This window comes from Onthophagus taurus, chromosome 1 (assembly GCF_036711975.1).
Source record: "Onthophagus taurus isolate NC chromosome 1, IU_Otau_3.0, whole genome shotgun sequence".
NCBI classification, from domain to species: Eukaryota; Metazoa; Arthropoda; class Insecta; order Coleoptera; family Scarabaeidae; genus Onthophagus; species Onthophagus taurus.
Window position 1 is genome coordinate 867,359 of NC_091966.1, and position 26,062 is coordinate 893,420.

Consider the following 26,062-nt stretch of genomic DNA (forward strand, 5'->3'; position numbering starts at 1 on the left):
CTAGTGTTAGTTTTAGATTTACACTAGAACTAACACATGACCGAGAACTAGAATCATTCGGGTTTAGCCGTCTTGAGAGACGTGCGGCTAAACCCGAATGTTTCTACGTTTAGTTACATTTAATTTTACACTAGCACTATCACTAGAATTAACACTAGACCTAGAACTAGAATCATTCGGGTTTAGCCGTTTTGAAACACGCGCGGCTATCCCCTTATGTTTTTAGTTTTCGGTCTAGTGTTAGTTCTAGTTTTGCACTAGCACTATCACTAGAACTAACATAAGACCTAAAACTAGAATCTAGTCTAGTCTCTTAAGACGGCCGAAAACTCAGAGTTATCATAAGGACGTCAATAATAATAAGAAAAACACAATCGATTTCTCATGTGATCTTACGCGCCCATGTTTGCCAAGCGCTACTTGTCTTAAGACACCATATTTGGCTGCTATGACTAACATAATCCCAACGTCTTCTTTTGGGTACATATAAAATCGTGAAAGTTTACAATTAAAGCTCAAATACATCATCTGAGTCGTTTAACCAACTAAGTACATGCATGCAACTAATTAATTTGACCAGATTAGAAAGAACACAATGATTTACCGTTAGTAGTAAAAAGCCCCGTTATGAAATTTGACACAGAAACATGAAAGGATACCGAAGGTAAGGCCCGAAATAAATAAATAAGCGATATCTGGACTGCTGCCGGGTTTCGCTCTATTTCTATTCGCGCACGTCCATTATTTAACTGCGCCTTATCTAAAGGGCGTATCTCGCGTGCTGCTCGACTGTCTGACGGCAGCAACGGCGGCGGCGACTCTTCGACCCCAGTAAACCGTGAGTGTGACCCTCGCGTGACCCAACCCCCGGTGCAGTCCCACCTTCGAGGCCCTTATCCATTAAAATCCTTCGATACAAACAGTTATTTTTTTCTTTGCCAACCGCGAAATCTCGTCGATAAACTACAAAGACTAAGATTATCTCTTTCCTACTGTTTATAGAGGTCACAGACACGTTTTTAAATCAAAAAAAGCCACAACATGAAATGAAATGATGATATCAGAAATTCATCTAACGTTCTGATAATAGGGCGTACGTGAAAAGGCAAACAAATGACCCGTTGATTGAACCCCGTAAGACAAGATACTATGGGGGCGGCGAGGTTAGGGTGCGTTAATGCGACAATCGCCCGTTGGGCTGCTGTCAAAACGACAGCGCCGCTTCGGGTGCAATCAGGTAATTATCGACTTGGGGTCGTCGGGTTATTAGACCCCCGGGTCTCACCCCATACACCCCACCTATCCAACAGAAATCAGTTTACGCGATTCTATTGCCGGGGAGATTTCGGCCCTGTTTTTCCTTTGTAGTTCAATTGACGATCAAAGATTCCAAAATTTCATTTTTGGTATAAAAGTAACAATAAGACAAGTTTAGGGGATGATACGAAAAACGACAAGAATGCGCCTTTTAAAGGTTTACGTTCCCAAAGAATCCAAATTGATTAGTCTCTCTTATTACCTTCTTCACTAAACCACCCCTTTCTCCAACCCTTACAGACGAAGTAGAGATCGTACGTTTCAAGAACACTCATTCGGTCAACGAAACCCTTCTCGCCCTCGGGCATCTTTGATTGACCCAAAGGGTCATTCACGTCACCTAATTATTCCCCTTTCAGTCGTTTAGAACACAACTTCACCCACAATTAAGATCTTTGCGACAAACAACCATAAAAATAAATCTATGACTCTATAGAAATTAATTGAAGTGGGTTATATTTTTATAAGGTTCAGATAAAAATTTATAACTATTGCTGAAAATTAATAATTACATATGATTTAGAGATGATAAATCATAATAAATGTAATTTAATTATATTTATTTAAAAGTTATCTTTCATATATTATTTATGATGAAATATTATGCGAAATCGTTAGGTTTCGGCATACATTGTTACAAACTATCCAGTTTTTTATCGACATGGTATGGATGTATATTGCAACGAAAGAAAGATAGAAGATAGAGAAGGAAAGCAGCATTCGGCTCATCCTATGACCACAGAACTTCGCTAAGACCACGGGTTATATTCAAGCTTCTTGGCTGGCAGATAACCTAACGATACATTAAACATGTTTGACTAATTTTTTGAACCTTGCAAAACCCCCATATAATAATCAATGATTACCGATCTGAATATAGGAAGATATGTACACCATAAGAGACATTACACAAAAATATTAAGCTCTGTGGAAGATGCCTATAAAAAATCGAGGAAGTCTCTGTAGTTAGACACCATGAAAATCAGCCTCACTCAGAGCAACTCTAAGAAACCTCCTTCGGATGAGACAATTAATACCCAGCAGGAAGGAGGTTATTTCTTACCGTATTGTAATTTTGCCTTGACACAACATCATTTTTTCACAACAGCTGCTCCTGTGCTCTCGCTGCCAGATTCTTCAATACTAACCACTGCTACTATTTCAACACGCTTCTTCCCGAATTAACAAGCAAACTATCAGATATTTTATTTTCTAGTCTACGTAACATATCAAAATCAAAATATGCTGTTTAAACATGAAAATATGCTCTATAAAAAAGAGTCTTTTCCAAATATTCCTATCAAATTTAAAATGTAGTTGTCTTTTAAATCTGTAGGCGAAGTTAAACAAAATAAAGTAGAAATGATTTCTATTTATATCTCGAGACATTTATTAGTTTGGCATGTTTAAACTAAAAGACAATTAGAAAATATTGAACAATATACAAAAGACAAATAGAAAGAAATAGATAATAAAACAAATACAGATTCAACTTAAATTTTGATTACAATAAATGACAAACATCTCACCTAAATTATCAAAAAGGAAGCTTTGTCTGTTTGCACGTAAAACATTCTTGTACATTGAAAAACTTCGTTCCACTTCCACTGAAGTTATAGGTGCAAACTTAAATGCTAGTATTTCACTAACAGTGTATTTATTGTTTTTATTTCTGTAGATCCTGTACTTAAATATGTAGAAATTTCTTTCAAAATAGAAAAACCATGATTTTTTGAAATACACATATCCATTTTGTTCTTTACTGGCTTAGCAGTTTCACTGTTTATTCCATTAATTAAGTCCTGAGCTTTTGTCACTATATCAACCTGTGCAGAAAGCGAAAGCCCAGTTGTTTCCAATGTTTTTATTGACGCACAAAGGAAGCCATAATTTGAAAATCAAATCTGATTTTATTGTATTGTCATTTAGTAAGGCCTTTGAAATTTTGATTGACGCAGCGTCCTCTTCGTCTAATGCATCAAACACATTCCTAATTATTTCGAAATTAGTTGCATAGTACTTTGCCGCTTCAATCCATGTTTCCCAGTGAGTAGTTACCGGTTGTGGAGGAAGAACAATACTAGGCGCTATTTCCTTAAAAATTGCTACTCTTGATGGCGCTTTTAAAAATACTTTTTTCACATTGGCGATAAGCCGGTCGATGTTAGTGTATGTAAACGAATTTGCTCACAAACTCGATAAAGTCCGTGTGCAGCACAAGTCAAGTGTGTCACTTTTGGATAAAACGTTTGTGTCGCCTTTGCTGCTTTTACCATGTAGGGAGCAGCATCTGATACAAAGAGTAAAATCATATCTCTGTTGAAAGTCTCACCCAAAATCTTAACAGAATCATCGAAATGTCTTGCAATAGTGCTATGATTCGCTTTATCAAGCACTGCTGTATTTAACAAAAATTTTTGTTTCGCAATCGACTCATCATTATTCAAAATACCAATGATGACATTTGCCACATATCTTCCTGTTGCATCTACTACATACATTTTCGTATGTGTTCTATGGTATTTTGGTAAAGTTCCTTAACATACTTTGTGCGAAGAGTAGTTTCAGATGGTACTTTGTACTCTGTGTATGACTCTAGAAACGATACTAATTTTTTGTTACGCATTTTATATAGAGGTATATCAGCTGAAATTAGTGCGCTACATAGATCTTCTGCAAATTGAATATCTTTTGATTTGGATGTGGAACATTCAGCAAAAAAAGGCTGAGTAGTTTTCTCCTCATTATTTTTTTTCTCTAATTCTATGTGTTTTAAACTTGCTAGATGCTGTTTTACCGAGAATATTTTTTCGGCTGACACAGATTTGTTGCACACTTTGCAAAAAAGTACCTTACCATCAGTTTTGAATACAGGATATTCACACACATATTGGGATAACTTTCCTGAACTTTTCAAATGTCGATAATTTAATATTCTTTAAAGAATTGAGGTAACTTTATATCAAATTGCAAAATAAAATTTTGAAAATATGCATTAAAAATATTCATTTATTTCCAAAAATGTTATATAATTTGAAAATATGCAATGTATGCTCGTATAGATAAAATAAGCAAAAATATGCTCTAACAAATACGGCTCAAAATTCATAGATTGATTTGAAACAAATTTCTATCTAGTCCATTTTATTCTGGAGGGTATGAAAAAAAATATATGTTTGCATATTTTTGGTTGCCCTACTAATTACAGACTTACAACAAGACAAAAGCGCCCCCCTACTCACCAGACCAGAATATGATGAACTATTCCGTGTGGAATATCTTAAAGCGTTTGCGTTTGGCTAATTCTAACAAAAAAAAATCTAATTTAGAGCGAACATAAAATTAAAATTTTAATAATTTTTCTTTTGTTACAGATCCATACCAGATGTTTGGCCCAACGAGTAGTAGACTAGCGAGTTCAGGTGAGCGATGAATATTAATAAGGAGGTGAAATCGGACAGCACCTGCCCGGGCCGAATCAATGTTGCCCGCCGTGACACGCGTTTCCTTCCGGCCGGCGATCATATTTACAAGTTAAATGACATATTTGACTTTGTAATAAGCCGCCGGCAACGTGCTCAAGTTCTAATTGTAGCCGCGCGCCTGCCAACCCGAAATTATTCTTCGTGCGAAATAAAAGGGAAAACGGGGGTGGTGCTACTGTTTGTTTTTATGGGACTTTAATTACCTGTGAAACCGTGTGCCCCTAAGCGTGGGAAAGATTTAGTTAGTCATGATTTAGTAATTATTTTCTAACGGTTTTATATCGAAATAACTTTTAATACATATTATCTTCAGTAATAGAATTATACATTGTTTCTAAATCCAAAGCTCTTCGTCTACTACTTTTACTACGACGAAGAAATTTCATTTTCGTTTTTAAATTCGTCCCAATTTTAGCGGAAGAATCAATTGTAAGTGATTCTTTTCGAGATTCATTTTCGATATGTTTTTGATCATTTTTACTGTTTGATGCCACTTCATTATTTTTAGTAATACATTCAATTATATTATCGGCTAAATCCCCAAATTCCTCTTCTTCCTTAACAAATTCATTAACTTGCCATTGTTGTAGCTCACCAGGATTTGTTTCCATTTCAGTTGGTGTAAACGCCGAATTAGGATCCCAAACGTCATCCCATTCCGTTGAATCTCTTTGATTAATCAATTTCTGGTGGGATGATATTTTTGGATTATTTAAAGGCACAATTCCTTCTGAAGAATTTTCTGGTTGATCTAAAATTTGGGTATTTTCCTCGTAATAATTACATTCTTTTTCTGGGCCATAACTTGGATCTGCTGTTGGTTCTTCGTGAAGTTTTGGCAATGGACTGAAATGTTTTGAATTCGCTCCTTGGGTTTTTTTTGTTGGGGGTGCTAAAAGTATATTAAAAATAATTATGTTGATTTAATGGATGCAAATACTTACGCAAATAAGAAGTATCATCGGTCATATCGATACTTGAATCTGAAAGTGATTTACAAACTGGGATATCCGGAGTTTGATTTTCCGCAAAGCTTGAAATGTCTACATTAGAGGCACGACGATGTTGGAGAGAAATATCGAGGTTTTCTTCTTCTTCATTTTTCTCTAAGGTTGCACGAGACCGAGGTTTTTTATTTATACTTGAATATGTTCGTGGTTTATTTAAATGGGGGGAAGGAGATTTCGTTATATTCCTAATTGGTTGTGATGTTACGGGGGAAGTTTTATGCGTTTTCTTCTGTCTTGTAACATAATTCAGCTCTAATTGAGTTGGAGATAAATTTTTTTTCAAGCCATAACTTCTTGGGAATTGATCCACGTTAGTATCACGAGAACTATATCTTGATAACGGCTTCCACGAACATTGTGCGGACATTTCGTCAAAATTATCTAAATCTTGATGAAATTTTTGCATCCTTGGTGATCTAGCACTCGTCTCAGTATCCCCATCGAATGGTATTTGATCGATATTCCCACTTTTATCCATAGTACCAGCGAATGGATAACTTCTCCTCAATCTGGTTGGTTGCGTTGCATATTCAGGAGGAGGAGGTAACCTAAAATCAACATTATTTCCGTTTCCCCTTCTCTCGTTATACGATAAAGGAAACGGAAGATAAGGTTGGTAATAATCGCTTAATCCATGGTTCACAAAACTTCTTATGTTGCTATAATCGTGCATATCGTATAATTGAGAAGTAATCGGCACAAAATTAGATCTCTCAATTCTTTTCCCATACACCGGCGAGGGAAAATTTAAATATGGGTTAAGATACTGACATCTAAGATCTGTATTATCTCTATAATTAGATGGTGCTAGATGTGGATATCTTCTAAGAACATCGGCGTAATGCAAATTCCTATCATAATTCATATATTCTGGATAAGCACTCCCGGATCTCTCCATTCTTGGTTGAAACGCGAAAAAATTATTATCGGGATCAAAATAAGTTTGAGTTTGTTTATCTTGAAAACGAACGTTCTTAACTGAATTAAAATCACAATTCCACGCCATCCCAGGTTTAACACGTCCATAATAAGGCGAGGTAAAATAATCCCCAATCTGCCTTTGAAAATAACCACCACCATCATCAAAATGTCCCAAGAAATCCTGTTCATTTCTAATTAACGGAGAGTACGGTCTTCCATAAAGCCTTCTTTCTCTTTCAATTAGATTAAACAGCACATCTTCCTCGTCCAAGTCATTGTCTTGAGATCCGAAAACTGACATATTCGACCTCCCAGATGCGGTATAACCCGAATTTGGTATTTCTTTCGTTCTATTAACGTAAGGGTCGGACATTCTCGCTAATTTAGAACTATAAATTTAGAAAAGTTTATTGTCACCACATAAAATCGAATATTTCAAAACAAAAATGTGCCAGTCATTTTTGACATTGACCCGTTTCGCTCGGAAAAGTCATGGTGAGTAAATAACCGTTTCCACGTTATAGTCGATGTGTATATCCCATTATACGCGACCACAAATCAAGTCGTCCGGTGCCGGGCCCGTAACGGTAATTTATAAAACAATCGCATGCGGACGGGATCGAACGTGCCCGGTCACGTGGTGCCAACGTGCAGGTCGTAGCAGGCCGTTCATTAAACGCGCATTAGGGGAAGCAATTTTGACGGCAGAAAATCTGGCCGCTATTACTCGACCTCGCCCATTTTCCACCACCAGTTCGTTCAATTTTATTTGCATTAGGGGGCTCTCTATCGCAGGTAGCGATAATTATTTCTTTGTTTTTTTGTACTGGTAATATCGAAATTTTGACAACATGATTGACACATTTAACATATTTATTCAAATAAGTAATATAAGACAGTTTTGTTCACACTATGAGTGCATGTATCTCGATTACTCAAAGTGAGTAATGAGTTTGGTGATGTTAATTAAGTTGTACAGCTGGGGTTATTTTATGATTCCAATCATTACACTGCTACCACCACTCGGAAGCTTTTGATGTCCTATACGAATTGCTTCATTTCCTAGAAGTTGGCCAATAATCTTCTTTGTTCTTTTCAATATACTTGGGGCCGTAGACAACATCGGTGAATGAGCAACTATCTTTTGCAACCATCCAATGAGCAATTTAGACTTATAGGCATGTTTAATTGCTAAGCACCAAACTATGGCTACGTGAGCTACCATGGGTCTTATCACAGACGTATGGATTCACATTGTAACCCTCGGATTTAGTCTCAAAGTTTGAATAAGGAAATAAAAGACAATATTTGAACTTCGCACTTGCATAAATTGTTTAATTTAAATCGGTACCGGTTTCGAAGTATATTACTTCATCTTCAGCCGAAAACTATATATAAAAGTAAAATGCTAAGATTAATCTAAGTTACAAAATATAAATTTATAGAATACTCACTGTCAAAAGGTGAAGCCAACAGGCTGATTCATTTGAAATTTGAAAAGTTTGAAAAGTTGAAAAAATTTTTTAATCATAAGTAACATCCAAAGTATAAAATGCGTCGTTAATCATTACAAAAAAACAAAATGGAGGTAATGTAAAACGTGAAGCGTGTGATAAATTTGTAATGAAATCTAAAAATAATAGTATAAAATAGATGAAAGTAATAGAATTATTACATAAAACCACTTACGAATGAAAAGTGTTAAAAGTTAAAAATTACATGTGACCATCTTGGCGGAGCGAGAAGAAGAGACTGGTGACCGAAAACGAGAATTACAAAGCGGAAACAAAACCGGAAAAAAAATTTTAAATTTTTAAATTGAAGTTATTTAAATATGAAAAGATGGGTTTACGGAAGAGTTGAAGTTGATCATTCATGAGGTGATATTTATTATTATTTTTATGTTTAGTAATTTCTAAGATTTCAAGAAAATCTAATTTAGTACTTTTATCACACACAGGAAAAAATATAGAGTAAAAATCAACTCTAAAACATGGTTCAGATCGGTCCAATTTATTTAGAGTTATTTTTTTGCACTATATAGTAGGTGAATAGATTAAAAATTTACACTAAATAGTGAGAAGATGGTATTTATTAAATAGTGTAAAATCGTTACTCTATAACAGTGTATTATATGTAATCTAACTAGATGTTGTCGTGACTCTAATTAGATACATTTCTAATCTAATCAGTGTAAATTATTAAAAATTCGCTCTAATTTTACTCTATTAATTGACAAAATATCACTAAATAGTGTGTATGTTCCACTTATTAGTGTTAATTTTTAATAGGAAGTGAAGTATTTTTAGGGAAGTTTTACGTTTGTAATAAAAATCAAAATTATAAAATATTTGTTTTTATTCTTACTTGTAATATATTGTTATAACTTAAATTTAAAAAAATTCTGTTTATATACATATTATAACATATATAATACTTAATTCATTTTAAAGTTTCCACCGAGTCGCCATCAAAACTGCATCTAATGAGTCTTACATACTTACCAATCTTCACAAGGAACTTGTATGTGAAATCTTCCGGAAGTTCCACTAATTTCACATCATGAATGTTTTATTTTGGCAAACATAATTAAAATAAAAATAATCTTTCTTTCTTTCTATATCACGTAAATCAGGTCTCGAGACGCTATCGAGTTCCGACTCGTTTAGTAGATGACCGTTAAATTTTAGCTGTATTACACCACATGTTGATCACGTGGTACCGACGAGTAATCCCGAGCAAAATAGTGCGGTGCCTACGAAGTACCCGAAGGAAAAGTACACGTCTAGTGTAAAATTTAATGTTTTATATATTACATAACTTCACTAACATAAGTAAAAAAGAACCCTCCTTTAGAGAACTGTAAAAACTACTCTATTAAGTGAATAATATATGAACTCTATATTAATATTAAATATAGTGTACATTAGAGTTATTTTTACCATGTGATATTACAATTTTTACTCTAATTCTTTTTACCAACTACTCTAAAATTTTTACACGGCACGATTTTTTCCTGTGCATGAATGTAAAAGTTCAACTCCTCCATAATCTATTTTATGACCAGTTTCTATGTGGTGTTTGAAGATATTAGAATTAGCTATTGTCTTGTGTTCTCGGATTCTGGTCTCCAGTCTCCTCCCCGTTTGTCCAACATATACATTGTTACAATTAAAGCATCTGACCAGATATACGCCGCTCTCTTTAGAAATATCAAAAACTTTTTTAGTGTGATTAGTAAGTAAATTTAAAATGGTGTTACGATTTGAAAAGGCTATGTTGATGTTGTAATTGGAAAATAATTTATGAAATTTATTAGTTAAAGCGTTAAATTGTAGAGGTTTATATGTTAAAGTGTCTGTATTGTGTTTTGTGAATAAAGGATCTTTTTGTATACGTATCATATTAAAGAGATGAGTAATCTTGCCAATAGGGAAACCATTGTCACGGGCCAAATTAAAAATAAAATCTATTTCTTTAATTCTATTACTTTCAGAGAGAGGGTAATCAAAAATTCTATTAATGAGAAAACGAAAGTTAGCAAATTTGTGTTGATTAGGGTGTGATGAAGTGTATGGAATAGTGGTAGAAATAGAAGAAGGTTTTCTATAGATGTTGTATTCCGCTTTGTAATTCTCGTTTTCGGTCACCAGTCTCTTCTTCTCGCTCCGCCAAGATGGTCACATGTAATTTTTAACTTTTAATACGTAATTTTCAAGAATATTTTATACAATCATCGCTTTTCATTCGTAAGTGGTTTTATGTAATAATTCTATTACTTTCATCTATTTTATACTATTATTTTTGGATTTCATTACAAATTTATCACACGCTTCACGTTTTACATTACCTCCATTTTGTTTTTTTATAATGATTAACGACGCATTTTATACTTTGGATGTTACTTATGATTAAAAAATTTTTTCAACTTTTCAAACTTTTCAAATTTCAAATGAATATGCCTGTTGGCTTCACCTTTTGACAGTGAGTATTCTATAAATTTATATTTTGTAACTTAGATTAATCTTAGCATTTTACTTTTATATATAGTTTTCGGCTGAAGATGAAGTAATATACTTCGAAACCGGTACCGATTTAAATTAAACAATTTATGCAAGTGCGAAGTTCAAATATTGTCTTTTATTTCCTTATTCAAATTTCATTTTTACTTGCAACATGGATATTTCTCATATAGTCTCAAAGTGTTCCTCCAGCTAATGGGGACATGGTTAAAGGCTAAACAAGCTCTAAAAACCCTCACCAAGTATGTTTTCATATCCTCTAGGCTCCATTGAAGAAGAACAGGAAAGATACCATCGGGCCGGCGTTTTTTAAAGGGCTCAAAACTCTATCAACTCGTTGTGTATTACCTGGCTAGCTATCTGCCAGAGGAGAGTTGTTTAGTTCCACTTGGTGTGAAAGTGTTGAAAAATTTTGCAGAGAACCTGAAAAATTCTGGGTCCTTGGCAAAACTGCCGTCGTTCTTTTTTATAATGTCACAGCTGTGTTTTTGGCCGCAATAATCCATTTTATTCCATCGGTTAATGTCGACAGCGTAGCCTCTTCAAAATCAAAAACTGTCTAAATTGTCACATTTAACACTAAAAAATAACTTAAAAATAAAACGAAGATTGAATAAAATATTTATATCATAAAACGTCAATCAAATATGTACATAAAATAATTTTTTATAATTTTTTTTAAATTTGTTTCAGGTTCAGGTCAAATTCAACTCTGGCAATTTCTATTAGAACTTCTAAGTGATTCTTCAAACGCAGCTTGTATCACGTGGGAAGGTACAAACGGGGAATTCAAGTTAACAGATCCAGATGAAGTGGCTCGTCGATGGGGCGAAAGAAAATCAAAACCAAACATGAACTACGACAAACTATCGAGGGCGCTGAGGTACGTCACGTCGTAGATCGATCGAATTTTTTGGGGCGAGCCTTCGTTTCTGGGGGGCGCAATTGAAATTAGTCGATTTTTGCCCCTTTGTGTGCGGAATTGGAGAAAAATTGCCCGGTAACTGAGTTACGGTTGCCGTATCGGCCTTTTAATTGCCGCAAATGAACGCGCCGTCGATATAACGGAGGGTCCCGTCGGTACGCTAACAAATCTAAAATGGGACCCAACCTATTCGGTTACTCAGAGAAGTTTTCCCCCATAAAACCCGGTTAAAGTACCTCGTAGGTTTTGCAGGACTACTGTTCTATGACGAATGTCGTTTCGAGGGCGCTTCGATGTTGAAGTCAAATGTCACGGTTGACCCCAGATAGACAATTTTTGGTCCCGTAAATCGTCGGGTTTATTATTTTTTTTATCGGAGCAGGGGAAATTTGGTTTATTTCCAGTTTTATTAACGTCCGAATCCCAACATCGAACTAATAACGTAGTTAAAATAGAACTCAAAATTTTTATGTACGTTTGATAAAATATTCAATTGAACTTTTTGAAGTGCGGAAAATATTTTCCAGCATATTGAAAAGCGGTGAGTACGTCGCATCCGCTTCCAAATAGAAATACATAGATTTAGTGTGGTGACATCCGAAATACGGAATGGACGCGGACCGGGCTGAGCATATTAGGGTGTCCGGTGTAGCCGCCGGTGCTGGCTCCGGTTCCGGTTCCGCAGGACATCGCCACATCCTCCGGAACGCGGACGTCTCCGTCTCCCATAGATTTCGCAATTATATCGACGACGGCGTTGCGCGGAAATTGCGCTCGCGACGCCCTCTGTCGCCCGAGCACAATGCCAACATACACGTGCACCTCAACGTCACAATTTACCACAACCGGTGACCTCCATACATTTCATTTCCAGGTAGTACCTACAGAGAATTACTATAATAACAAACATGTTCAGTCAAAATTTATTTGCTTATAATTATATACATATGTATGTTTATGAAGTGGCTCACATAATCTAAAATGTATGTTTCAGGTATTATTATGATAAGAACATAATGACCAAAGTGCACGGAAAGAGATATGCCTACAAATTTGACTTCCAAGGACTTGCCGCTGCAACGCAACCAGCTACCAGCGATCCCAGCAGCTACAAATACCAAAGTGAACTGTTTATGAGCTCGTATCATCACAGCGCAAAGTTGGGGTCGTTCATGAGTCCTCATGCAACGATTCCAAGTTCAGCAGGTTAGTGCATACTAAAACTTTAAAGATATTTAAGATTATGTTCACATAATCTTAAATATCATAATATTCAACTCTATCTTCAATAATCTTTATACAATTCTCAATACACAAAACAATATCTAAAGGTTTCTTATGATTTCAAAAATATTCAAAAAATGTTCATAAATATCTCTTGATTGCTAGAAATTACTTGAGGCATCATTTATTTCTGGAATTTAGCAACAAACTTTCTTAGGTTATCCCAGAATTTTTAAGGGTTAGTTAAAATATCTATACATTTTCAGAGGTTTTCCAAAATCATTCTAAAAACTTCTTAAGATTGCCGAAAGGCTATTTGATTTGCTTAAAAACAAGACTTCTGCGAATATCCAGACAATATCCAAGAATTTCCAGGAATGTCTAAAGATTGCAAAAGATTTCTAAAAAGCTGGCTATTATAGTAAACGCCACGAGAGCTGGCAGTAATCATCGTTTTCCGCTCTTACAAATGCCACACGTAGTAAATTAAAATTCAGAAACTGCTAGAGAGTAATGTGTGTTAGAAAGAAATAGCATTAGTTCAATATGTCTTCTGTACAATTCAAATAGCCACGTCGAAAAAGTACGTCTGTTCTTCTAACGGGGGTAACTTTATAATTATAACCTCAAATCGAAACGTCTTGTGAGCGTTGTCATGAATCTGTCACAAGGCGAAAATGAAATAAATTAATAATTAATGAATAAATTATAAACCACTGTTTAAATAAAACTTACTTAATCTCTTGCGACCTGTAAATAACCTTTTGAAGTATTTGTTAAATAAATTAATAATTACATAAATTTTATTATAAATTAATATTAACGATTTTTCGCTGCTTAACCTCTCTTAAATTTGACAATGTTTGACATATAACCTCCATTACTAACCTAACATACATTTAAATGTATGTGGTGAAATAATCTAAGTCGTACGTCCATATCTTGATTCATACCTTTGATTATATATAATATGGATTGAGCCAACGAGAGAGATAGCTTGCGCAAGGTGATCGAACCGAGATAGACATAGAAGCGTACTGACATATAATGGGCGTGTGTTAATTTATAAGATAAAAAACTATCAATTAGAAGTAACATTTATAATACTTACAGGTGATGTGAAACTGTATTATCGCGAACTTTGCACACGAAACAATACATTTTTAAACATAACGGTGTGACTGGCTGTGACACAACAAAACGATAAACGTCAGGTTTGACACTTTTGTGCGCATGCGCCCGTCTGTTTAGTACCGTTTTATGTCTATCTTTGTTACACTTTCACATTATCGCTTTCCATCTGCGTCTATTCACCTTGAGCCACATTTTTGTTAGTAGATATATTCAGTTAGCTCAATCCATATTATATATAATCAAAGGTTATTATGAAAAATTAGTAATAATCTTTGATTATATATAATATGGATTGAGCCAACGAGAGAGATAGTTTGCGCAAGGTGATCGAACCGAGATAGACATAGAAGCGTACTGACATATAATGGGTGTGCGTTAATTTTGGCGGTAAATTTAAAACAAAATTAATGACTATAGTCCGTTAGACTTTGCTACGCACAAAGGCTACGCAGTTCCCATATAGGCGGTAAATTGTTGATTTGGTTTAAATTAGGAAATAAATGAAGAAAAATATAAGTACCATAATTTATAAACATTAACAATACATTTTTAAACATAACGGTGTGACTGGCTGTGACACAACAAAACGATAAACGTCAAATGGAAGAGGTTTGACACTTTTGTGCGCATGCGCCCGTCTGTTTAGTACCGTTTTATGTCTATCTTTGTTACACTTTCACATTATCGCTTTCCATCTGCATCTATTCACCTTGAGCCACATTTTTGTTAGTAGATATATTCAGTTAGCTCAATCCAAAGATTCATACCATTTTTAAACGTCAAGTCACTGCCAGCTCTCGTGGTTTCTACTATACACGTTGGGGTTGAGTTTATTTAAAACTAAGATTTCTAAGAATATCTAGGTATTTTTAAGAATTTGATCATTTCTCGAGTATTTCCAACTAAAATTCAATACATTCTAAGATAATATATAATATTCCTGATTTGTAATATAGGATTATTTTGACATAAGTCAGGGGTTATTTTATCTACAAAGACATAGTTCCTTCTCTTAAAGTGTTCTTTATCTGGTCACAAATGGTCCGAGAAACATAGTGCTATAATAAAGATGCCATCATTTTAGAGAAGGTGGTTTTGTCTACTAAACTAATCAGTGAGGAACGAGCTGTCAGCGTAGCCTTGCACATATTCTTCTATTTTGCAGCTATTAGCTGGTTGTCGTAGACCAAGTTTAGCTAACAACTCAATTTGGTTTCGATATTAAAAGATCTGTCGTCTAACATTGACAAAGATCGTCTCTGGACATCGATTAGTGGTGAGTCAGAAATAGATAAATCCGTTGCCTTCATTTGACAACCTCAAACGAATACATACCTACCAGTTTTCGTCTGCTGCCAAACACAGACTTTTAAAGGATTAAAGACGATTTACTGAAGATTTTCCTCAGTTTGGCTTTAACTTAAAATATCCTCTTCGAACTCACAACATGATGTAAAATCAGCTTTATTGATGACATTTACTTGACAACTAACTGTACAGGTGGGAATAATGTCATAGTTTTCAAACCAATCAATCTATGAGTTATCATTAAAGCTGCTTTTTAAAATCTGACGCATAGATCATTAACGACAAGGTGAGTACCTGTTGTAAATTTCAATATGATTGTAGCGACTTTTTGGTAAATAAAACTCAATGTTGCAAAGAAATGATGTCAATTTATTAAAAAATTATCATTAAATACCAGGTCTCGGAATGGAGTAATCATTGCTTGCGATCTAGATTTGTTCTTCCTTTCCCTAGCACACTTCACCAACGGCTCCGATACTTCTTTGGTTGCTTGAGCAAAGTTTACAATTTTCTCCATCATTTTGCGACGCCGTTATTTAAAATCAATAAAAATGTAGCCTTCTTTTGGTCAATTTTTACAATGGTGTTAGTACCCTCACCAAAAATATTACTCCTAAGATTACATTTTTAAGATTTCTTTTAGTCTACCAAGTTGATAAGTGCTTTATAAAAAAGTGTCCATTAAAGCTAAGTAGTTAAAATATAGAAAGTAATTTCTTTGATGTAAAGCATTAAATGTATTAACACCCAGCACACAAAAGTGTAGATGCCCGATGACGTAGAAAGCTACGCTGATTGCTCGTATTGTTTCGCAGTTTCTCTCCCTAAGGGGGTGGTAATGTGGGGTGCGCCATAACTACTTCGTCATTTATTGCAACCCTAGCGTCGCTTTTGTCGCCGCGACGTCGGTAACAAAGTGGCCCCAAACGTCGACGCGCAGACCTCGGTACGCTAATGGATATTTTGTACGGTGATAGTAGACGCTGGGCGTATTTATTGGGCCATTGGCTCGTTGCGGGGGTGGTTCGGTTTGAATATATCGGTTTTATTGCCCGTAATGCGGATTTATCGCCGTCCCCCAGACGATTCGAACGACGAAATTCATCCAACTTACCAAATTTATTCGTTTATCCGGAAAAGTTTTTCACTTTCACGAAGGAAAAGGTGCGAAAATCTTTCGAATATAGTATCAGGGAAATTCATCCCTATATTAACTTTATACGTGAGTGTTTAGCAAACATTGGAGTGAACCGACGGATTCGTGTCACTTGTCATGCACGAGGGGGTCCTCGTTCACGAACGATTTACGAATGCGTCTGTCGAGTTTAGGGGGAAGATCGAAAAAAAAAAGACCCCAATTTCAAAGTTATGTCGCGAATATTTTAACTAAATATGTCTTTAAACTTTCAATAACACTAACACTAGACGCACTGAACGCTCTGAAGACGCACGGCTAAACCCGAAACTTTCTAGTTCTAGGACTAGTGTTAGTTCTAGTTTTACACTTGTACTGTCACTAGAACTAGCATTAGACTTAGAACTAATGGCTACCACGCCGGCGTCCTGGGTTCGATACCCAGTGAATACACGCCGAGTCGCCTCCCCGTCCTTCGGAGGGGACGTTAAGCCGTCGGTCCCGGCAACCAGTCTAACATCTCTGGTTGTCATCAGATACATGTGTAGTTGGAGGTTGTGAACGTAAAAACGGGTTGAAAGCGCGTCTGCGCTCTTTGAGCGGTACTCAGCCATGCACCCAAGTTTCTGGGCGTTGGAGTACCAGCCCGGCTTGGGGGTCGTCTTCAAATTGCTGGGCGTTGGAGTACCAGCCCGACTGAAGGCGAGGTGAGAAGCGGTATCAGCCTGATCGGATGCCATCTTCGAACATCTTTCACTCCTCCAAATAGACCTACACATGGCCGAAGTAAACCGTGAGGATGTACAAAGGGACCGTTGGGGCCTAACATTCGGGTTTAGCCGTGCGTCTTCAGACGCACGGCCAAACTCGAGACTTTCTAGTTCTAGGTCTAGTGTTAGTTCTAGTTTTACACTAGCACTGTTACTATCTAGAACTAACGCTATACCTAGAACTAGAATCATTTGGATTTAGCCGCACGTCTCTAAAGACGGCTAAACCCAAATGATTCTAGTTGTAGGTATAGTGTTAGTTCTAGTTTTACACTTGCACTGTCACTATATAGAACTAACACTATACCTAGAACTAGAATCATTTGGGTTTAGCCACATATCTCTAAAGATGGCTAAACCCAAATGATTCCACTTCTAGGTATAGTGTTAGTTCTACATGGTAACAGTATACAGAGAGAAATATATTCTTGAACGAAGATTATTACTCTTAGCTCAAGCTTATCATATTCTTATATATCCACAAAAAAATCATTTTGTTGAGTGAAGAAAAATCACATATTCTCAAAGCAAGTATACAAATATGTTTGATTCTCAAGAAAACGAATTCTTAGTAAAAGTAAATCAATAATCTTGAAAAAGAGTATCTTAGTGTTACGTTAACAATCCCATTTTCGTATCGAGAATAGATTTCTTAAGTCAAGAATAACGTATCTTTCTTTTTAGAAAAACTTATTCATGTAATAACAATCTTGTATAATTCTTCATTTGAGTATTATAAATTATTGACGCTAGAGTGCATTTTTTGATACAAAAAATTGATATTCTTTGATGCTAAGAATATGACATACTTCATTCGATAATATTTCTATTCTTAAAACAAAAAAATTTTTTTGTTTTAAGAGTATCTTGTACAGTGAAAGCTCTCCTTGCGGACAGCTCTAATAAGCGGACATCTCTTATAAGCGGACAAAAATCTTGGAACCAACCCCAAACCTATATTTTCATGTACATATTTATTTCACATAAACGGACGCGGACACTATTTTTCTTTACATAACGGGCAAAAATTTCTAATAAACGGACGCGTAGGTAACTAAACGCACACATCAAAGTAATCTGTAATAGATATTTACCGACATGTGTTCGGGGATTCCTCGTTTTACGAGTTCCGCTTGTTAACGAATCCCAAAACATTAGTACATAGTTATTATTAGTTTGTTCGTTTCGGTGTAACGTGCGTTGAAATGGCTTCCAAGGTGGTAAAGAAAAAGATGCTTATGTTAATGGAGAAAATGGAAATAGTGTGTTTATTAGATAAAGAAAAGTTGTCAGTTCGTGATATTGCTAAAAAATTTAAAATCGGGAAAACACAAGCGGCAAAAATAGTCAAAAATAAAGAAAAGATTCGAAAGAAATGGCAGCCTGGAGTCAGTGTAAAAACGAAGAAAAACTTTTTGAGTAGTGAGGGTTCAAAGATCGACAAAGCCTGTTTCGAATGGTTTGTGAAAGCTAAAAATCAAAATATTGCCGTATCAGGATCATTCGTAAAGAAAAAAAAAAGAAGTTGCAGAAAAATTAGGAGTGAGTACCTTTAAAGCGTCTGATGGGTGGTTACAAAAGTGGCGTTTGAGAAATAATGTTGCATTTAAGTGTATCTCCGGAAAAGCAGCAGATGTAAATGAAGAGGGCATTAATGAATTTATGAAAAAATTACCATCTGTCTGCCAGCCGTTAGATCAGGGTATCATACGCAATTTTAAATTTTATTATCGCGATTTAATAGTGAGTCACCTATTATCAAAAATAGATTTCGCAGAATCGGCTTCTAAATTATCAAAATCTATTGACATATTAGAGAGCTTGTACTTTATAAAATCTGCGTGGCAGAAGGTCACTCCAAAGACAATTAGAAATTGTCTTAAAAAAGGATTTCTGATGGATCAAGGAAGTTCAACTGACAGTAACTACGATGTTGAAGATAATTTGCCACTTGCGAGACTAGCTGATTTGTTTAAATGTAGTAAAAGACTGGGAATAGATAATGTAAAAACAGCAGAAGAATATTTAACTGTTGATCAAAACGTCGATATAGAAGATAATGACTTGGAATTTTCGGTAGTCACAAAAAATGTTGAAAATGAGACAGAAGAGGAAGAGAATGAAGAGGTAAAGGTGGAGGAGGACGAGGAACGTAATCCAATCACATCTTATAAAGAAGCATTGAATGTAATTTCCAAACTAAAATCATTCGTGAAAAATGATTTTACTGCATTTCAACATGTGAAAAATTTAGAAACACATATTGAACGTTCTCTCTTATTACAAAGAGAAACTTCATTGCGGCAAAGCAGTATGCTAGATTTTATTCAAACGAAAAATAAATAGTTTTAGTTTTAAGTTTACCTTTTTTATGTATGAACGTTCGTTTTTAATAAAAAAAAATTAAAATATAAAAAAAAGTTTGTTTTATTAAAGCGAAATTTTCGAAAACTGATCAAAATAATACATATATGTGTATGTACTTTAATTTGAGTAGTCTTTTCTCATAAGCGGACATCTCTGATAAGCGGACAAAAGTACCGGAACCGTCACTGTCCGCTTATTAGAGCTTTCACTGTACTTGTTTCTAAGAAATACATTCAAGAATAAATTTTTCTTGAGAGTCAAGAATAATTTCCTTCAGTGTACTAATATAAAACTAGAACTGTTACCATGTAGAACTAACACTATACCTAGAAATGGAATCATTTGGGTTTAGCCAAACGTCTCTAAAGACGACTAAACCCGAATGATTCTAGTTGTTTAATGTTGTAAGTCTAGTGTTAGTTCTACTTTTAGTTCAACAAGAATATACAACAACCTAACGTTGAATAACAACTAGAAGTACTACATACTAAACCTAGATAATTTCGGGTCTTCAAACTCACAGCCAAACAGGTTTTTATTTACTTATTTTGTATACAATACATATCAATTTTATTAAAATTGTTAATTTAAACATTGTCATTTGAAATATCTAGCCAACAAAAGATGGCATTAGTTCGAAATTAAAAATTTAAATTAAAAGTTTAATAACATACTTATTATTATTAATTTCTCTTATTATTCTAGCTTCAATATTTCCATCACCCGGATCATATTGGAGTAATCCAAGTGCGAATTTATATTCGAATATAGCGGCAAGTACACATTCGATAAGTCATCACGCTGGGCCGCATTTGGGGGCGCCTCCTCTCAGTTCGTATCCGCATTACGCATGACCGACTTCAGCGGGAACGAACAGCTCGTCGAACGAGTGGTCAAGGAGGATTCACCTCTAAATATTTCTAAAAATACATAAAAAAACAACATCCAAGGAAGCAAACCCATCCAGATCAACGGACATCGAGATGAAGACGATGAAATCGATTAATCAAGAACAATTCACGTAAACAAGAAGACTGTGCGCGTTTTTACGTTGTCACCGAAAGTGGAAAAGAATAAAGCTAACTCAAAAGTGAATTTGAAAAGTGGACTAGTTTATTTTTGTGTTATTTTTTATAAGAAGCGAAAGGCTAGGGAATTTTTATTTTTAAAAATCTCTTTAAAAAAGAATATAGTTTTAATGTGCAATTTTGTTTTTTCCTAAAATTAGTTAATCATAAAAAAATATATATGTATAAAAAACTTAGGCTAGCACATATACCGCGTTGCGGCGTCTGTGATAAAAATCTATTCATTAATGTTCCCTTTTAATTTATTTTTTAAACATTAACATTCCGAAAAGTAATACAAACATTATTAAAGCTAATAATTTAAACTCTCCCCCAAATTTTATTTTAATTCCAATATGTAATATATTTATTTTAAATATCTTCGTTACTTTAATCGTATAACATGTATAAAAATAAATAAAGGATAAAGTATAAGAAAAACATTGTGTATACATCAATAAGATAGTGTATAAAAAATGGTATAATAAGTAATAAGTTATTTGTTGTATGCTTATATACGTATATTTGACAAAAAAAAACTAGGATGAGTATTAGCGATAGATAACGTTGGTAAATATCATAGACTTCTAGTCATAGGTGTCGTTTTTGACGATTATGAAAAAAAAAATCGGAACTGCTAATAACTAAACCGGAAATTCTGTATTTCGAAATGACTATACAGAAATATAAATGTTATGTATTTATTATAAGATTGTGTTTTATTTTTAAATCTAATCAAACAAAACAAAATATTGATACGTATAAATAAAATAATAAAAAAACTTTTATGTTTAAAACTCGGTTATCTTTTCTTATTTACACGCGTAATCTTCGCGAGGGGATGTGAATATCGTGAATATGCGAGGGGTGTAAAACGTCGAAGTGGCCACCTTTTCAAAGGAAATCAAGCGAAAAACTCACGACAGTCGCCGGCCACGCTCCAACTAATGACGTAATAACGTAACTATACACATTTTATACACCCCCATCGTCCCGAATAATGACCTCCTCATTCCCAACTACCCCCATTTCCATCAATCTAAAATGAAACTTCATTTCTTTCTTTTTTTTAATCGACCAAACGATATTTCTTAACAATCTAAACACCTTTAATACATTATCGAAGAGTTAAATCATTTAAATATATAGAATGTCTTAAAATTACAATAATATTATTAGAATGGGTTATTTAAATGTTTTTGTATATGAATCTTCAAGTCTGAAAGACTTAAATAGAGTGATTAAAATGATGGGAAGGAGTCTTTAAAAATTAAAATGAATTTCTAAAACGAATAACATCATGCCGAAAACTGTTTTATAAGCGCTGATGATATAAAACATGTTCCGGCGTTTTTAATAAATCCCGACTAAATCAATGATTTGTGCTTGGTTGCTGAAATGAAAAAGTAAGAATATCACTACTTGTGTAATATCTCACACTATCTTTATATGTAGCAAAATACAGCTACAAACCTCTAGGCCAAGTACTTAAACGCAGACTACATCACACAGCAAGTCTTCTTCCACTAACGCTCATCCTCACTACTTAGTGATATAAATAATGCCGTGCAAAATTATGTGCTATTATGGACACAAAAGTGTCCGTTATAGTGTCCATCGAGGATGTCTATATTGTGCAGACCAAGGAGATAGGTGTGTAAATCATAAAAACCATTGAAGCATGGGATGTAGTGGTATGCTTCTCATTGTCAGTGAAAAAATTTACGATCTAGATAGCTAGGTATTTTGCATACATTTGATTGTTATAGATTTGGCATCGAGAAATTTAAACATCGTATCTCAAGAACTAATTGAGATATAATGATGAGATAACGTAAACTTTAAAGCAAATTTAACACAGTTTTAGTGTGCCAAATATTATTTATTAATTTCCATAAACATCGTTGATATAACTATCTAAACCCAACGCTGCCCAATTAATTTTTATAGAAATTTAAAAAATCGTATCTCAAGAACACATTGAGATATAATGATGGAATAAACAACATTTTGATGAAAATTTAATAAGAATTTAGTGTGCATGGAATAAATTTTTATTATACATAGATATCGTCGTTATCTTGCTTTACACCCAACTCTATACAATTGATTGTTATGGTTTTATAAACGGAAATTAAAAACAAAACATATCTCAAGAACGGATTGAGATATAATGATGACTTTATCCAATTTTAAAAGCATATTTAATACAGATTTAATTTGCAGGAAATAATTTCTTACTTTCCATAAACATAGTTGTTATGATTTTTTAATCCCAACTCTGCACAATTGCTTGCTATAGATTTACAAATGAAATTAAAAAAATTATATCTCAAGAAGAGATTGAGATATAATGATGAAACCACCCAATTTTAAAAGCATATTTAATACAGATTTAGTGTGTCAGATATAAATTCTTATTTTCCATAAACACCGTAGTTATGATTTTTTAAACTCGACTCTGCATAATTGACTGTTATAGATTTTACAAAGAAAAATTTAAAAAATCGTATCTCAAGAACGAATTGAGATACAATGATGAAATAAAAAACATTTTGAAGTAAACTTAACAAAGATTTAGTGCGTATGAAATAATTTCTTATTTTCCATAATCATTATTATTATAATTTTTTAAACTCGACTCTGCATAACTGATTGTTATATATTTACAAACGGAAATTAAAAAAATCATATCTCAGGAACGGATTGAGATATACTGATGAAAGTACCCAATTTTAAAAGCATATTTAATACAGATTTAGTGTGTCAGAAATAAATTCTAATTTTCCATAAACATCGTTGTTGTGATTTTTTAAACCCAACTCTGCATAATTGACTGTTATAGATTTTACAAAGAGAAATTTAAAAAATCGTATCTCAAGAACGAATTGAGATACAATGATGAAATAAAAAACATTTTGAAGTAAACTTAACAAAGATTTAGTGCATATGAAATAATTTCTTATTTTCCATAATCATTGTTATTATAATTTTTTAAACTCTACTCTGCATAACTGATTGTTATAGATTTACAAATAGAATTAAAAAAATTATATCTCAAGAAGAGATTGAGATATAATGATGAAACCATCCAATTTTAAAAACATATTTAATACAAATTTAGTGTGTCAGAAATAAATTCTTATTTTCCATAAACATCGTTGTTATGATTTTTTAAACCCAACTCTGCATAATTGACTGTTTGTTATAGATTTTACAAAGAGAAATTTAAAAAATCGTATCTCAAGAACGAATTGAGATACAATGATGAAGTAAAAAAACATTTTGAAGTAAACTTAACAAAGATTTAGTGCGTATGAAGTAATTTCTTATTTTCCATAATCACTGTTATTATAATTTTTTAAACTCAACTCTGCATAACGGATTGTTATATATTTACAAACGGAAATTAAAAAAATCATATCTCAAGAACGGATTGAGATATAATGACGAAAGTACCCAATTTCAAAAGCATATTTAATACAGATTTAGTGTGTCAGAAATAAATTCTTATTTTCCATAAACATTGTTGTTATAATTTTTTAAACCCAACTCTGCATAATTGACTATTATAGATTTTACAAAGAGAAATTAAAAAAATCGTATCTCAAGAACGAATTGAGGATACAATGATGAAATAAAAAACATTTTGAAATAAACTTAACAAAGATTTAGTGCGTATGAAATAATTTCTTATTTTCCATAAACATCGTTGTTATAATTTTTTAAACTCTACTCTGCATAACTGATTGTTATAGATTTACAAATGGAATCAAAAAATTTATATCTCAAGAAGAGATTGAGATACAATGATGAAACCACCCAATTTTAAAAGCATATTTAATACAAATTTAGTGTGTCAGATATAAACTCTTATTTTCTATAAACATCGTTGTTATGATTTTTTAAACCCAACTCTGCATAATTGACTGTTATAGATTTTACAAAAAGAAATTTAAAAAATCGTATCTCAAGAACGAATTGAGATACAATGATGAAATAAAAAACGTTTTGAAGTAAACTTAACAAAGATTTAGTGCGTATGAAATAATTTCTTATTTTCCATAAACATCGTTGTTATAATTTTTTAAACTCGACTCTGCATAACTGATTGTTATATATTTACAAATGGAATCAAAAAATTTATATCTCAAGAAGAGATTGAGATATAATGATGAAAGTACCCAATTTTAAAAGCATATTTAATACAGATTTAGTGTGTCAGAAATAAATTCTTATTTTCCATAAATATCGTTGTTATGATTTTTTAAACCCAACTCTGCATAATTGACTGTTATAGATTTTACAAAGAGAAATTTAAAAAATCGAATCTCAAGAACGAATTGAGATACAATGATGAAATAAAAAACATTTTGAAGTAAACTTAACAAAGATTTAGTGCGTATGAAATAATTTCTTACTTTCCATAAACATCGTTGTTATAATTTTTTAAACTCAACTCTGCATAACTGATTGTTATATATTTACAGACGGAAATTAAAAAAATCATATCTCAAGAACGGATTGAGATATAATGATGAAAGTACCCAATTTTAAAAGTATATTTAATACAGATTTAGTGTGTCAGAAATAAATTCTTATTTTCCATAAACATCGATATTATGATTTTTTAAACCCAACTCTGCATAATTGACTGTTATAGATTTTACAAAGAGAAATTTAAAAAATCGTATCTCAAGAACGAATTGAGATACAACGACGAAATAAAAAACATTTTGAAGTAAACTTAACAAAGATTTAGTGCGTATGAAATAATTTCTTATTTTCCATAATCATTGTTATTATAATTTTTTAAACTCAACTCTGCATAACTGATTGTTATATATTTACAAACGGAAATTAAAAAAATCATATCTCAAGAACGGATTGAGGTATAATGATGAAACTACCCTATTTTAGCAGCATATTTAATACAGATTTAGTGTGTCAGAAAGAAATTCTTATTTTCCATAAACATCGTTGTTATGATTTTTTAAACCCAACTCTGCATAATTGACTGTTATAGATTTTACCAAAAGAAATTTAAAAAATCGTATCTCAAGAACGAATTGAGATACAATGATGAAATAAAAAACATTTTGAAGTAAACTTAACAAAGATTTAGTGCATATGAAATAATTTCTTATTTTCCATAATCATTATTATTATAATTTTTTAAACTCGACTCTGCATAACTGATTGTTATATATTTACAAACGGAAATTAAAAAAATCATATCTCAAGAACGGATTGAGATATAATGATGAAAGTACCCAATTTTAAAAGCATATTTAATACAGATTTAGTGTGTCAGAAATAAATTCTAATTTTCCATAAACATCGTTGTTGTGATTTTTTAAACCCAACTCTGCATAAT

General features: G+C 33.3%; 2 protein-coding genes across 4 annotated transcripts in view; one reads left to right on the forward strand and one right to left on the reverse strand.

Moving 5' to 3' along the window:
* The window catches only part of LOC111417964 (DNA-binding protein D-ETS-3), an 80,831-nt gene extending 59,436 nt beyond the window's left edge, over positions 1 to 21,395 (forward strand). For all 3 annotated transcript variants that reach the window (XM_023050398.2, XM_023050397.2, XM_023050400.2), the window contains 4 exons: positions 4,692 to 4,739; positions 11,449 to 11,638; positions 12,675 to 12,886; positions 20,324 to 21,395. In XM_023050398.2, the coding sequence (XP_022906166.1) occupies positions 4,692 to 4,739; positions 11,449 to 11,638; positions 12,675 to 12,886; positions 20,324 to 20,472 (599 nt within the window). In that variant the 3' untranslated portion in view covers positions 20,473 to 21,395. The remainder of the gene's footprint in view (positions 1 to 4,691; positions 4,740 to 11,448; positions 11,639 to 12,674; positions 12,887 to 20,323) is intronic.
* On the reverse strand, positions 5,055 to 7,226 carry LOC111417962 (uncharacterized). The gene is made up of 2 exons (XM_023050395.2): positions 5,747 to 7,226; positions 5,055 to 5,694 (listed from the first exon to the last, which is right to left on the reverse strand). The coding sequence occupies exons 1-2, from the start codon at positions 7,104 to 7,106 to the stop codon at positions 5,096 to 5,098; spliced, it is 1,959 nt and encodes a 652-aa protein (XP_022906163.2). The 5' UTR covers positions 7,107 to 7,226; the 3' UTR covers positions 5,055 to 5,095.
* Positions 21,396 to 26,062: the final 4,667 nt, after the last annotated feature.